Below are 16078 nucleotides of genomic sequence, written 5' to 3' on the forward strand. Positions count from 1 at the left end.
GACAAAACCAATGGTTTTTTTTTTATATTTTTGGTGAATGTTTGGACCAAAACTTACGTGGCAAAAATAATTCATAGATAGGGAGCATGTATGTTTCTCTCTATCCTACTCTACTAAAATAATATTTAAAGTGAAAACCCTTGGCTAAATGAGAAAGCATGAGCAACTATTTTTTTTTTGGGTTTTTGTCAAATGCCTCCTTGAAAATATTCATTTGTCCAAATACCCCCTTGTAACTTTTTTAATTGTAAACTCTTCCCTATTTTCAACAAATTGTAATATTTTGATCCTATCCATTAATTTGAGACGTTAAACATTAGTTTTAGGGTATGTAATGATCAAAATGTCCTTGTGATAATAACTCACTAAAATTAAATATTAAAATGATCATAATACCCTCATCTTCCCCAAATCAATTAGGGTTGAAATTGATATTTTTTTCCCAAATCGGTTAGGGTTCTACCAATCTGAATTTTTTTTCCCTGCAAATGAATCTCGAAAACTGATTTCCTACCAGAGCTGATTCAAACCTTAATGATGAACTCAATCTCTTTTCCTTTCCTGGAGACCGAAGCAAATAGAATATCAAAATTTTGTTTCGTTTCGTTCCGTTCTGTTCAAACTTCAAACTCAACGGAAAACTCGTTTCTTCTTATTCTAAATTCTAAGAACCCTAGCAAGTTCAGGGGAAGGAGGGGGGGTTTACGAACAAGTGGGGGCTGGTGGAGAAGAGAAGGAGAGGAAGGTGGCTGAGATTCTTCTTTTGTCCCAGTTTAGTGGTATGCACAGCAATGGTCATTGGTACCGATGTGGTGGACTGTGTTGAGTTCATCACTTGTTAATTACAATTAGAAACAAGGGCTTGATGATCTAGTGTGCGATCTGATGATCAGGTGTGTGTGTGTGTGATCTGGTGTTGTGGAACTGTTTTCTCCTTATGCGATTCAGCAAGGGTGTGATCTATTGATCTGGTGGTGTGAAACTGTAATGTGGTTCAATCGCAGACTAGGAAATTTTTCCAGAATTCAAGAAAAAACCAATATAATAAAATCATCAATTCAAATGAGTAAAAATCTGGTTGAAGGATCAATTAATATGAGGGAACATAATCCTATAATTTTAGATCAATCCGGTGAATAGATTCTGAGATCTGAAAAATCCTAATTGATCCTGGAAACTCAAGAACAGAGATGCAGAACCAGAATTCAATTTCAACAAACGAAGAAACCATATAAATATGTTTATAAGACCAAAATATGCAGAAATATTAATGATAGTAGTAGAAACAATCAACTGAAATTAGATTCTACTTCCCCAAATGGTTTAGGGTTTGAAACTGATACCAGTAGGTTTCTCAGGATACCAAATAAAATATGCAGTAATGAAATAAATATGCAAGTGAAAACTTGAAAGAGGTCAGCGGAAATAAAACTTGTGTGTGCTTAGCAAGTGCTGCAGTCCTTAATTTGAACCGGTCGCGGCACTCGGAGGGGTAACCTCGGCGGTCTACCGTTTTGCAGGTAGCCTTCTGCTGTGCTTGAAGGCGGCTGAGCCGGCCAATATTTGAAGATAAAAGAGAAATAAAATCTTGAATTTTATATTACTTGGAGAATTTGAATTACACTCTTGATATACAGGACTCTTGAAGAAAGCTTGAAGAAAACTATTCACTTACGGGTTTACTTGAAGGAAACTTGAAGCCTGAGATAAAGGCTTAAACTTGTAGTTACAGACTTGACGAACACTTGATGAAACTTAGTTACAGCTTGAAGAACACTTGATGAAATAAACTTGGAGTTACACTTGAAGAAAATAAAATTAAAAATACTTGAAGTAACTTGGTGTAAGAACTTGAAGAGCTGAGCTACAGCAGTGCTGCGTGCTTCTGTTTTTCTCTTCAGAGATTCCCCCCCTCTCTATGGGGAAGACGAGGGGTCTTATAGAGCTTTGGAGGCTTTGGTCGCTTTACTTTTCCACCGAAAGCAAACCTTATCTTGAAGGCATCTTTGGTAGAGCGTAGAAGCATGTGGGCGTGGGCCCAGAGTCTTGACTTTGGAGGCAGGGGCGCCGAAAGTAGTTTTGGTCCGTAGTGCTACAGTAAAAAGTCAATTTTACTATTCACCACATTGTTGGTAGAACTTGGAATCTTTGAGAAGATACTTCAAAAACCGCACCGAGGCATTCCACGTGTCGAAACACTGTTTTCCTCATTGGTTTGGTTTAGATGGTTCACTGAATTTGAATGGGCCCAGTGGTGGCTTGACTATCTAGGACCAGAGATAGTGACTGGGACACGACTTTTGATACAGCCACGTGTCAGTTGCTGAGCCATTTTTATGATGTCGTCATGGCTGACGATTCTCCAATATCAGGGTTTGGAGACTAACCCATGGGCTTAAAGGCCCACTCTTTTTGATGTTTGGCTAACGGACCTTCTGGTGGACCTTGTTGAAGAGAACTGTTGGCTGATGAGGTCCAGCCCATCATTTGGATCTTGGGCATATTGGCCTTCATGGAGGTGGGGGTCAATGGACCCAACACTTGAACTGGTTTCTTCTTTTTCTTCTTCAGTGTCGAGGGCAGCCAGCTGGGCCTCGATCTCTGCTTGTTTGGCTTTTAGCTTGAGTCTTCTACTGTTACTGGACTTGTCCGATCCTTCAGTGAGGGCCACTTGAGGTTTGGCTTTTGTGAGGGCTTGAGTAAGGGCCTCAGGGGTGCACCTTCTTAGATCACACTTGTCCCACCACTTGACTCTGAAGTTTCTTTGTAGAAAAGGGGTAGAGCAATCGGGGCCTTCGGAATGTCCAATTGCATACTCCCAATATACGATCCACGCCAGACGGCAATGGATGAAGAACCTCAGGAGATCTGGCTGTTCAGGGATTTGTTCGGTGTGCTGGCAAAAAATGCTTAGAGCATCGAACACTTGATCTGGTAGGATGTCATTAATTGGCCCAAAGGCGGCCCACCAACGAGGGAACCAATTAGGAATTGGGCTTGAGAACTTGAAGTCGAAACAAAAGAACCAGGAATGTTGGTTCTTACTATTTTGGAATAAGAAAGCATGGTGCCAAGCGTCCATGTAGTCAAAATAGTGAAATTCCTGGGGCTGGTAGTTTTGAGAGAACCTCTTTGTAGAGAGGGGATGTGTACCCCAATCTTTTGAACTGATAATTTGTAAAATGGTTACTGAAGTATGGGTAACCAAATTAGGATCAATTTTGTCGAAATTTTGTTTAATACGGATGGAATCCGTATCAACGAGGATGAACTCATAGAACTCTTGACTTTTTGAACTATTTGGGGAATAGAAATCCCAACCTTGGAAAAAAGCCCTTCGAGCTATTTCCACAGGAGTGTTGCAGCCTTTGGTGAACTGATCATCAAGGGCAAAAATATCTTGATAAACTTGCTTGAGGATATACTGACTCTTGGGTAAGTTTTGGGAGGAAACTGGTTTGGACACTGTTGTGGAGGAACTTGGTCTGGAGAGCTGTTGGGATGACCTTGTGTTAGGAACTATTTGAGTGGACTGACTAGCCACGACTTGGGTGAAGGGAATACCCTCAACTACTGTTTTGGAAGGGGATACTTTGACTAGTTGGCTTGAGGAAGTTGGTTTGGCATAGGAACCTTTTGATTTTATACTTGGTTTGGGGGGCTCCTTTGGAGCCATGATAACAGAAATTGTTTTAGGACCCTGCAAGAATTCACGGGTCAAGAAATCAGGAATAGAATTCATTTCTCCCTTTATATAAGTTATGTCAAAATCAAAACTCGATAAAAGGGCTTGCCATCTTGCAAAAATCTGTTTTGAAGCAATATTTTGAACATCATTTTTTAAAACTTGTTTTGCTGCACTGCAATCAACCCTTACTAAAAATTTTTTGTTTAGAAGATCACTTTGAAATTTTTGAATGCAAAGAACTACTGAAAGGATTTCTTTTTTAATGGTACTATAATTTTGCTGGGCTGGGTTCCAAACTCCTGAAGCAAACTGGACTAATTGTTCTTTATCATCTTGAACTTGTTTAAGGATACCTCCGTATCCAAGTTCAGAGGCATCAGTTTCAACAATTTTGAAAAGTGCAGGATCTGCAAGTTTTAGACATGGGATTTCCTTGACTAATTTTTTAATATCTTGAACTGCTTTGGTATGGTTTGAAGTCCATGGACTTGGTTTTTTCTTGAGCCTAGAGTAAAGATCTTTACATAATTGGCTTATTTGAGGAATGAAATCTCTGACATAGTTTAGGCTTCCTAGGAACCTTTGTAATTGTTTTTTGTCTAGGATTTGGTCAGGGAATTTATCTGCAAAAGCTATAGATCTTTCTATAGGGATGACTTGGTTTTGGTAAATGTAATGACCTAAAAATCTAACCTTGGTTTGGAATAACTCCATCTTTTTCTGGGAAAGAACTAAGCCACTATTTTTCATGGTGTGGAAGAAACTCCTAAGATGTTTGAAGTGTTGTTCAATGGATTTGGAAAAGACTAGAACATCATCAATATAAACTATTATGAACTGGCCGTATGGGTTTAGGATGTCGTTCATAATGTTTTGGAATTCACTAGGGGCATTTTTTAAACCAAAGGGCATTACGTTCCATTCATAATGCCCAAATGGTGTGGTGAAAGCCGTTTTGTAACGATCTTCTTTGTGGATTTGAATTTGCCAATATCCAGACTTGAGGTCAAACTTTGAGAAGATTGTGGCTTGGTAAAGTCTTTGAAGTAACTCTTTTTTATTTGGTATAGGATATCTAATCCATTGTAAAGCTTCATTTAGGGGTTTGTAGTTTATGACAAGTGCGGTGTCCCTCTTTCTATTTCAGCGTTCTTATTAACGTAGAAAGCCGCATGACTCCAAGGTGACTTCTTCACATTCGATTAGATTTTTATTAAGGAGGTCTTGAATTTCTTTTTACATACTTCTTGTAGTTCTTGGGTCATTTGAATAGGCCTGGCTTTTGTAGGGATATCCTTATCGAAAAGCTTGGTTCATAGGGAAGATGAACAATGTGCCTATGTCCGTGCGGAAGGCATCAGGAAACTCCGAACAGAGTTCCTTTTCAATTTGGGCCTTGGTGTTAGAAATTTGTTTTTGAACTGTTCTCTCTTGGAGTTTCTGTTCAATAGTCCTATGGTTAACTTCTTGTTTTAGATATTGTAGATGTTTTTGTTTACTTATAGTTGTCTGTTTTGAAATGGCTACTGTTTTGAGCAGGTCTATCTCTTTTGTTTTGGCTTGTTCAAAAAACTGGAAATGGACTTGTTTACCTAGGATATTTGTTGTAATTCCTTGATCCGAAACAGTGAAAGGTTTTATGAGTTCTAGGAAAGGTTGTCCTAGAATAACTTCAGTGTTAAGGTCTTTTACTAATATGAAAACTTGTTTTAAGCAAACTCCTTGGTTGCAGATGTGAACATCAGATAATTTATAATTTACGTTTAGTCTTGACCCATTTGCTCCTGTTAATTTTTGAGTTGTTTTTTCAAAATACTGGGTTGGGACTAACCCTTCTTGTATGCAATTCATTTGTGCTCCTGAGTCAACCAGGGCTATGGTGCTGATTTTATGGGCTGAGGATATGACAATAGTAATATTGACATACCATTGTTGGCATCTGACTTTGTTAATAATATCAACAAAATCTTCATTATTGTTTGGTAAAGTTTGTATACTGTTGTCTTCTACTTCTTCTAAATCGATCTTTTGCTGAAACTTCTTTAAACTTGCTATGTCTGCTTTTATATTTTTGATTTCAGTTTTTAGATCATTTGTAGTAGCTTCTAAGCTGGCAATTTTAACTTGCTCCGGATTTTGTGAGGAAGTAGGGGTTTTGTCAAACTTCTTATAAATATTTTTTATGTTATAAGGGGTTGCCTTAGTTTGGGATTTTGTTGATGAGACCTGTTGTAAGAGTTCTTGGGCATGTTGAAGGTATAAAGTCTTGGTATGTTTATCTTTGATTTGATCAACAAAGTTGAGAAATTCTTCTGGTTTGTTAAAGGTTTTAAGTCCTGAACTTGATTGTATCATGTTTATAGATTTTGATGATTCTGAATCATCACAATTTTCTGAAAACTCCTTGGCTACAATTACAAGGAGAAGCCTGTTCATCACTATCACTGTTTGACTCAATTTGGTTCAACCTCATTTTCTTGGGTTCCTGTTTCACTCTCGGAACTGTTTTGACCCAAATCGGCTAAGAGTTGGATTTTGGTATCATCAGGCATTATGAGAGAGTTAATCTTTTTTGCTAGTCTACAGTATTTGGCTATGTGGCCTGGTTTACCACAGTTGTAACAACCAGTCTTGGTGTTTTGAGTTGGTCTTGATTTTTGGAAAGTTCTTTTGTAAGGTCTCTATTTCTTTGGGCTAGATCTATTGTCTAAATTTTTATCTGGTTCTTTTCTTGTCTTGTACTTACTTGAGTATCTATTTTTCCTGTTATGCCTATGACTTTTATGTTTCTTTTGAGCAGTGATTTTTGAATCGAAACCAAACTGTTCACAGAATCCCCCTAATTCTTGTTTGTAGGACTTTGATTCTTTTCTAATTTATTTTCTAAGTTTGATATCTGTACATAGGGCTAATCCTTGTGTACGAGGCTTATGAGGTCACCATAGGTGAGGGTTTGATAGGGTATTTCCCCATTGTTTTCCTCTCTTAATTTTTGTTTAAGTTTTTCAGAAAATAAACTGGGTAACCCAGTAAGGAATTTTTCTTTCCAACAGGGGAGATTTGCATCTTCCCTAGTTAGAACCTTGGTCATGAATGTGTCTTTATACCACTTGAAATCGTGTAATTTTTTACATTTGAGGTTTGATAATTGTTCAGAAGACCTATCCTTGAGTCTTGTGGGATCTCCTAAAAAATACTTTGTTATACTAAAGATTAAAGTGTTTACTGCATCTTCAACTGGTTGGTCTTCTATCATAATTGGTAGTCCTTGTTCATTAATTTGAATGGCATTTAGTATGGATTCCTTTTCAGTTGGACTGAGAACATTATCCCACCAACCTTTAAGTTGACCTGTAAACCCAGAAATGATTATTTCTGCTATGGCTTGATCAGGTATGTTCTTGATCCGATGAGCATTGCTCACCATGGTCATTTCTTGGAGTTTGTTAGCCAGATTATAATCCGACATACCATCTATGTTCCATTCATATATGGTACCACTTTGGTAATTTGCTTGGGAAAATTCCCTCCTTTGTTCAATTTGAAGGTCTGGGTAAGTAGGTCTTGGATAATAATTATTGTTCATGTATGGGCTAGTAATAGCATTTACTTGTTCTTGCTCCTCCTCATCACTGGATGATTCAGAGGAATCCATTTGTTGGATGTTCGCCACATTGGAAGCAGAGCTTCCTTGTGTTTCCTTTTGAGGTGTATCAGGGACAATCAAATTTTGCAATCTTGTGGAAATTTGGCTTACTAGATCTCTGTTTTCTTGAGTATTTAAGTTTTTTAAACTCTTGTTCGAAATCGTGAAAGGTTTGAACAGAGTTGTTGTTGTTGTTGAGGAAGTACTAGCTTGATTTAGAGACGTTGGTTCAATAGGAGTGTCTTTTTTAACTAAGTTCTCTATTCTAATTAGTTGACTTCCTATGGTTTGTAAATACTGGTTTGTGTAATTTGTTTGTTCAATAATTTTCTTGGACCCATCAGAAACACCTTCAATGGATCTAAAAGGTGTTGCCAAGATTTCCGTGTTGTTAATTTTTAATTTAACATTTGAACCAGGAGGGTGTATTGTCTCTATGGTCTTGTCATCAGCCAATTTCCAGGTGTGGTACACCTTCTTGCTGGCATTGATGTTTGAAAAGGGATAAGGAATGTTGTTATTACTTGTATAGATGTCTAAATATGTAAAGAACATAACATCTACTTTGATGGTTCTCATTTTGTCATACCAGAGGTTCTTGATTTCTTGTTGTTTTTCTTTCGAGAAGTAGCTAAAAAACCATTCTCTTTTTTCAGCGTTCCTGGGTGAATTGAAATCTATTCTGAGTTTGGGTTTGTCTATCTCATAGTCTTCTACTGTTATGACAGCAACTCTTGCTTCGTGTTGCATGTCAGTTTGAGTTGGTGAAGCTGGTTCATTTGATGGAGAAGACTTGTTAGACTGTTGTTCATAAATTCCTTGGGTGACATTACTGTTAATTTGAGTATGTAATCCTAGAATATGTAAGGACCTTATTTGTTCTTGTAACCTTTGGTTTTCTAAGTGGAGACTTGTTAGAGAACTAGAGGTTGAAGCTCTACTTGGGACTTGACTGAGTTTTTCAAACTCTTCAGGATTTGGTTTTATTTGTTTATCTTTCCTCTGGAATGTTATAGTAACCATTCCGTCCTGATCTTGGTTTATAGATTCAACGTCACTGTTAGGTTCAACAAGTGACTCTGGGCAAGGTGCCTGGAGACACCATTTTGTCGGAAACTTAATGTCTTTCCAGCTCACTGTTTTAGGGTGAACTGTTCTTGAATGGACAAAGTCCGTTTCTATGAACGTGGTTTGTCCTTTGATAGTTCTTCTTAGAGCCTTGGGTCTTAAAGTTCTCATGGCCTTGTACTGGATTCTATGGATTATAGCAATTGGTATAGAACCTTGTTTCATCTTGTAACCACTTGTAAGGATGTTAACTTTTAAGGTATCCAGAAGATTTGCATCATTTAAGGATAAGTTTATGTCTGGGTAACAATTGAAATAAACTGGGCCTTTGTGAAGACTTGTTTCTATCATCCCTAGAAGGGAATCATCAAATTGCAGGAACCTTTGATCCCTGAGAGCAAGCAGGAGGGCTACGTTGAGCCCTTCCCTGTGCAGGGGTTTGATGGCTACTTGTATAAGTCCTATATGGATATAATTAAAATCCTTTTTTAACTTGTTAAGATTTGAAGGGTCTAAGAGTTGGATCTCTTCCATATCTGGAGAGTAATTGATAGTTTGTTCTACGGTCTTGATAGTTTCAGTGAAACTATACCATTCTTGTTTGTAAACTTCTTTGGTTGGGACCTTAGGTAAGGTCCAGTTTTGAAGGGACTGATCAAGGTCACTTGTTAGAACTTCATTACTAATTATTTGACTTGGCGAATTGAAGTCGCCGACTAGTCTCGAAGACATGGTTCTAGTAAGTCTACTCATAGTTATCGGAACATATCCCCCTAACTAAGGTATACTTCCATCCACCAAAGGGTGAAGGAGATCTTAGTTGCTAATTAACCGCAAACTGGGTCTTACCTCTTGCCCAACGGCCCTAAAAGCCAACTAATACTCGCAACGCAACTCCCAGAGGACTGCCGAAAAGTAAAATAGAAAAGGAGAGAAGATTTTAATACTTCATGCCTGCCTGAGGCTCTTTCCATCTTAGTAAGGAATGATGCCTCTGGTATGGCTTATTATAGAATGTAATCTCTATATTTCTATTAATTAAAGGCTCCTTTTAACCAAAAAAAAAACCTGGGAAGGAGGTAGAGGAAGAGGTGAAAAGGAGAGAAGTGATACCAAAGGGATCTCATGAACATACCTGTGTTAAGAGAGAGTCGTAGCAGGTCGAGTGGAGGAGAAACAGGTTGCTCAATGCCTTGATCATAGCAGGTCGAGTGGAGGAGAAACAAGCTGCTTGATGCCTTGATCATAGCAGGTCGAGTGGAGGAGAAACAAGCTGCTTGATGCCTTGATCGTAGTAGTAAAGGAGGAAGTGATGAACCAAGGATGAGAAGTAGGGGAAATTATCGCCCCCAGTACTAGGGGCGGTCAAGTGCACATCGTCCGGCTGGGGCACCGCCCATGTGTGCACAATGGGCCCCACAGTGCACACATGGGTGGTGCCCAGCCACACGATGGCACTTGACAGCCCCCAGTACTGGGGGCGATAAAGATCAGTAGGGGTCACGAGCGGCGCTTTCCTCAAGAGATGGATGAAGAGTGAGAACGAAATTAGGTATTAGGGTTCACTAGTTTACCCTCCAGAGATGGGCGTTTTTATCTTTTCCATGATAAATTGATACATTATTACAACTATACATTGCCTATAACTAATACAGGGTCGAGTCTGGGCCGGGCCGGGCTAAGCCCGGGGTCTTATCCCGGACCCGACCCGACCCTGCCAGGGTCAGCCAAAATCTCAACCCTAACCAGCCCTTCGGGCTGGCAGATCAGGGTCGGGTCCTGGCAGGGCTCAGAGCGGGTTCGGGCCAGCCGGGCATTATTTACACCCCTACCTGCAACTCTCAAGGTACACTCATCTCTCTCTCTCGCTCGCTATCTCTCACTCTCTCTCTATCTGGCTCTCTCTCGCTCACTGTCTCTGTGTCACTCTCTATTTCTGCCTGCACCAACCTGCAACTCTCTCTCTCGCTCATCTCTCTCTGGCTCGGAGATGAAAAGACTCTAAAATGCTCCCCCCTTCTCCGGCAGCCCCAACCGCTGCCTGCACCTCAGCTTCTCATCCAGGCCCTCCCTCTCCCTGTCCCTCTACTTCCCACCTTAACCCATCCACCCTTGTTGTCGACCAATCTACCTCTCTTGAAAAACCTTGGTCCTCCCTTTTCTCAGGCAGCACTTCTGCTAAACCTGCTGGACATCCTCTCCATTTTGTCCCTCCCACCTCCCTTGATGATTCCAAGGTTGGGTTCTGCCCCAAAGGATTACTCAGCGAAGAAATCTCGAGTAATGGCAATGCTGCCTTGTGGGGTATTCACTCTCTCTCTGCTCATCTCGCTCTCTCTCGCTCACTTTCTCTCTCTCTGTGTCACTCTCTGTTTGTGAACTATAAGGCTGATTTTTTCTCCCATTTTGTCTCAGAAATTGGTAGAGTCACCTGCTGTAAGCCCTCTGCTGGTAGATCGAGGAAGTTCAACAACCGAAAGGTAAGGATTTTATAGGGTTTTTTATGAAATTGTTAAGGGTTTTGTGGAATTTCATTTCGAGAATATTTCAGTCCTCCCTGTTCTCTTCTTTTGTGAATGTTAGTTCTGCAACCCAATGTGTGTGAGTGCTTGTTGTGAAAAAGATTTTCTTTTAGTCGTTCCTACTTGCTATTTTAGTTTGTTTCTATTTTCTAGATGTAGACTACATCCATATAAGTAGGTCTGTAAGGCTTCAAGTCACTCTTAACGATTTGGAAGTTGAATGAAGTTTGGCTTTTGTGAACTTCTTAGCTGTGAGATGCAGTAGCTTGGTGAGATGCCTTTCTGGTTAGTGAGATGCTGACCATGGCCATAGGTGAGAAGCCATGGTCATATTCCCCTTCTACTTCCCCTTTTCTTCTACCCAGTCCTTGCAATCCAAGCACTTGTTTGAAGTTGTTCGAAGTCTACTTCTGGAGCTTTGTTACTGTCTCACATTGCCATTCAAGTGGAGTACTCTTGGTGGCGAGTAGAGGTCAATTGAAAATCATTCTCCATCTTATATTGCCCTGCGGCTGCAATTCAGATTGACTGTGTTAGTAGGCTTCTAATGTGGATGCTACTTGCTAGTTTCATACCTGAAGTCTCATCTCTCAATCTAACCATCAGTTTGATACTTTGATGAGATATTTGGAGGGTTGTATCCATCAAACCCTTGACCACTTGGTCAGAATGGAACAACCTTTAAAGAGGAACTTAAAATTGTGTCCCCACAATGAGCTATGTCCCCATACCACCACATTAAGCTTAAACAGTTACAAAAGATCAGAAATTTCTGTAGGTTATCCATGGGATGAAGTCATGAAACAACCCAACTACTACAGAGGAACTTCAATAAACTAGTTAGCAACATATGTAACCCCCCAACTCCCACCCAAAAAAAATTACAGAAAAGAGAATCATGGTGCAACAGAGAAAGAACATGATAAGATACTTTATACTGGTGATAGAGAATTATAGACTGACCTGTGGTGATGCACCAAAAGGAATATGCTGACCACCCACAGTAAACCATAGCTCTTCCCCAAGCTGAAAGAATGATTAGACACAAATACTTAGATACCTTTTTTTTGTGTGTTGGGGGGAAGGGCAAGTCAAGACAAATGTGAGAAAGGGTGTAAATCACCAGTCCAAGAAGATACAAAAACGTTTCTATACTGTCTTCAGACATATATTTCTACAAAAATGTCTACTTTTTCTACTAAAATAGAAAATCCCTAGGATAACGGTTCATAAGATGACAATACTTGAACAAAACAAGGAAAACCAAGTAGTAATACAAAGCTAAGAGGAAGAAAGGAAGTAGCAAGGCATCCACAAAAAAATAGACTAGAACTCTGGATATTTAAGAACAAACAATCTAATAGAAATGAAGGAATATATCAAATGAAAGATGCCAAACCTTAGCATGCACCTCTTCCATGTAGAGACTGCCAGCAGGCAATGGAGGAGCTAAAGCCTTGCCCATAACAGATCCTACACCAACTTTGCTGTCAGTAGAACTATCATATATCAAGACACGACATGTAACTGGGGTGGTCCCATCTGGAAATTCAAGTGGTAACTCCGCTGTCACAGTGAATAAAGAGACATGACAGTCAGATAATATCTAGTAAATACACCTGGAGAGTTAAGAGTATAAGGACCAAACTGCATACCTTCCCCATCATGGCAGCAATCTGTATACTGAGTGGGAATTGGGAAAGCCAAGGATAAACCCTATAAAAACACAACCCAAGTAAAACACCAAAGGAAAAGGGATTACTATCTGGGGGGATAAATAACTATAAAGAAAAGGATAGATTTCAGTTCATGACTTTAGTTGACTACCGAGTAGAAAAGAGTGTAAACCCCTATGTCTTTGTCATAAATTCCAGGGAATGTTGGACCAAAAAGTGCATAAACAGCTACAAAGTTGCTAAAGGGTTTAACTACTTGCCGTTAAACTAAGTTGAGCCTCATTACACATCCATGATCCATGTAGAATCCTCTACACTGGGGTCTGGGTGGATTCGGTATTGAATTTTGAGCTTGTATTATGCCCTTCATCTATGGCTGTGTCTTCTAACTTTTGAATTAGGTCTTCCCTCTTTGTTCTTGATTTTCTGTAAGCGAATTTATGGTTTAGATCTATATGTGATATATGATTTGCAGGAAATAGAATTTAATGGCTCTTGACCATTTTTAGTTTCTTGTTCCTGGCTGTTTTGACATTAGGATGCATAGAAAATATTAATTGATGGCTTTGACCACACTGATTTTTTATCTTGTCTATGGCTGCAAAAACATGCATTTTTAGCCCTACTTACATCCCTTCTTGCATTTAGGTTTTATATCAGACAGCAGTTTCATTGATAGGCAAGGTACATAGTGTTAGTTATGGTATATAGATTTGTAATGCAGTACAAACCAGATAGATTTAATGTGCTATTTATACTAGAATACCTGAGAAGCATCTATTTAGTTGTGGGGAATGGTGCCTCTGTTTATTGAATTGTCGGCTTTAATGTGAATGTTTGTCTGTTTATCAGTAGCTTGGACTCATGTGAAGGTCTGTGGTCAATGCTTTTTGCATACCATAATGTAGAAGTGTTGGTTTTTCCATTTTTTTTTTGTTGGTCTTTTTCAGTTAGTTCATTAAGGGACTGAGAGTGCTTTGCCTGAACGGCTGAACTTTGTTGGCAAATTAATACATAAATAGACACATTCTTATGCTAATTAGAACAATGTGCACTTCCCATCTGTGAGAAAGAGAGTGAAATGGGTGTTTTATACAATCAGTTAGACCGTGACTATGACAGAGATAAAAGTACTTAATATGTTTCCTATATATTTATACAATTTTGCTTATCTAGATTTATTTGACCTGAAATATTTAATACCAATGGGTGTTTTAAGGTATTGCCATACGTGCAATGCAATGATTAAACTTTTTACTTCTCCATTTTAAGGTATTGCCATTAATGGAGGTAAATTCTTGTTCAATATATCGTTTCTACTATATAACTATGTTATTTGTGGTTAGGTTAGATATTATGGCAACTAGGTCAACTCCAACAACTCATGTTACATGGAATGTAAATGAGACCGATAAGTTTGTTTATGTAATGATTGAGAATGTAAGTTTGTTAGGAGTAATTTTTCCCGCTTTATTAACTGGAAAATGGAACAGGCTGATAGTGTCACTCCCACATTTGTAGCATCATTTGTGAGCCTTGATATGGTTTTACAAAACGCCCATGTAAATTTCAAATTTCTTTACTTGTTGGGTCTTTAGCTCAAATTGGTAGAGCACTTGGAACATGAAGATGTCTCAAGCATGTTCCAAGGGGTTGGTGGTTCAAATCCACCAAGATCCTTTTTACCTAGGAACAGCTGGCTCCTGCTTTAAAACTCCCCCCCCCCCCTTCTCTTTTTTCTTGTTATGTTTTTGGTTTGTTGTCACAGTAAAGCTTGCTTTTGCTGCTTCTAAGGGCACCCAATGTCACATCTCCATGTGAATGAAAACTTAAGACTTAAGGGAGTCTAGTTGATGCTTCATGACTTCCATGCGAGCTGAAGAATACACTTAGAGGTCTTAAATTGAACCCGACACCATGGGCACCTACAAGATGGTTCCTGTTTTAACAGGATGATGAGTAGTTTATAGAATCGTGTACCAAAGCTACATTAACCATGTGCAATGTCCTAACCAATTGAGGAGAGATAGAGAGAGTTGTCCAAAGCTCTCACTGACTTGTACGAACCAAAACCCAGTGATTCATTATATAGAAACAAAGAGTGACTGTGTTGGATTCTCATCACCCATACAAAGAAAAAGAAAAGAATCGAAGTAATAAAGCAAAGGGGTGAGAGCCATTTCCAGTTTTGCCGTTTATAGTTACAGAGGTGTACAGAGTGACCCTACTAGTGCCGAATTGAGGGAGCACAACGATGTAAGCACATCTCAGAGGGATAAAGCAATTCCCCTTTTGTGGGGCTTGATGTTTAAAAAATATTGCTGATTTCGTTTTGAGCCTTTTGACCTCATTCACTATACTTCACATGACCATGTCTGTATTGATTGTATTAATGTATTCATATTGTATTGGAGAGTTTTGAGGGCCTGTGGTAGGGGTGTCAATCGGTCAGTTCGTGTCGGTTTTGGCCCTGGCTGAATTGATTTTGGAAAGCTTTGGTTTCAGTTTGGTTTTGGGTTCATATCGGTTTCTTTTTATCGGATTGATTTAGGTTTGGTTTGATGTGTATATGTATCCAAAATTATGAAGAAAAAAAATTAATCCGTTAAACTGTCCACAAGGCATAGGTGTCCACTCCCCCAACACAGAATACACGGATGGGGAATAATCCGTTCACTCACTTTCTCTATCTCTCTGTACATGGTAGTATCTTTTCTTTCCAATGATTTTCAATATTTTTTTTTGATTTTTTTTATTAAAAATAAGTTTTAATGTCCTATCATCCATGACTTTATATGTATTTTAGTAAAAATGGCAATTTTGTAATTTATATTAATCAATACAAAACTGTTACAGAAACAGGTTTTATCAAACACCTTTTAGTATTAATAGTGTTCTGGATACGTTTCTGGAACAGGTTTATCAAACATCTTTTAGGAAGCCAGTAACGTTATTCTGGTAACAGTAACACCAAAATACGTTTTTAGTCAGAAACGGCACAGAAACACTAGTAACATTGTCAAACGGTGCCAAAGTATTTGCTGGAGATTGATCATACTTAAGGAACACGTAATTAGAAGTTCCTTATAAAGATCGTTCTATGAATCAATCTATAATCAAATATTTTTCTGTGAATTTTTTGTTGAATGCAATGTGAGTGATCAGAGAGCTGCTTCTGTTAAATCCATGAATTGTGAGCTTTACTGGGCTGCAAGAAATGGTGATACTACCCTAATAAAGCTACCATACACCCCTAGTATAGATCAGCAAGCAACGAGGCCAACATTGAACACAGTTGGGAACCCTCTAGGCACAGAGAAGGAATCAGCAATAGAAAGAGAGAGAAAGATGGATTTGCGTGTTTCTGATTCTGTGGTGGGTGAGGGTGTGCCGGATGACCCTGGAGGGAGTGGGCTGTCGGCGAGTGGTAGACAACTTCATATTGTGGACTTCTTTAAACCGGTGGCTAGAGAGGTGG

At 39.0% G+C, this 16078-nt stretch overlaps 1 protein-coding gene across 1 annotated transcript; it reads right to left on the bottom strand.

Annotated features, from left to right (window-relative positions):
* Positions 1-11805: 11805 nt before the first annotated feature.
* LOC122646188 (PHAF1 protein At3g51130-like) lies at positions 11806-13377 on the bottom strand. Its single transcript, XM_043839686.1, has 5 exons — positions 13367-13377; positions 12752-12839; positions 12580-12640; positions 12324-12490; positions 11806-11950 (listed from the first exon to the last, which is right to left on the bottom strand). Exons 1-5 carry the CDS (start codon positions 13375-13377, stop codon positions 11876-11878), a joined length of 402 nt encoding a protein of 133 aa, XP_043695621.1. The 3' UTR covers positions 11806-11875.
* Between the last annotated feature and the right edge of the window lie 2701 nt (positions 13378-16078).

The sequence above is a fragment of the Telopea speciosissima genome, chromosome 11 (genome assembly GCF_018873765.1).
Source record: "Telopea speciosissima isolate NSW1024214 ecotype Mountain lineage chromosome 11, Tspe_v1, whole genome shotgun sequence".
Taxonomy (NCBI): domain Eukaryota; kingdom Viridiplantae; phylum Streptophyta; class Magnoliopsida; order Proteales; family Proteaceae; genus Telopea; species Telopea speciosissima.

Excerpts from the sequence above, each read along its gene's own strand:
- LOC122646188 (XM_043839686.1), bottom strand. Across the intron at positions 12,641-12,751 it reads TTTACACTCTTTTCTACTCG|GGTTTATCCTTGGCTTTCCC; the intron begins GTAGTCAACTAA and ends GTGTTTTTATAG. Across the intron at positions 11,951-12,323 it reads TGGAAGAGGTGCATGCTAAG|CTTGGGGAAGAGCTATGGTT; the intron begins GTTTGGCATCTT and ends TCATTCTTTCAG.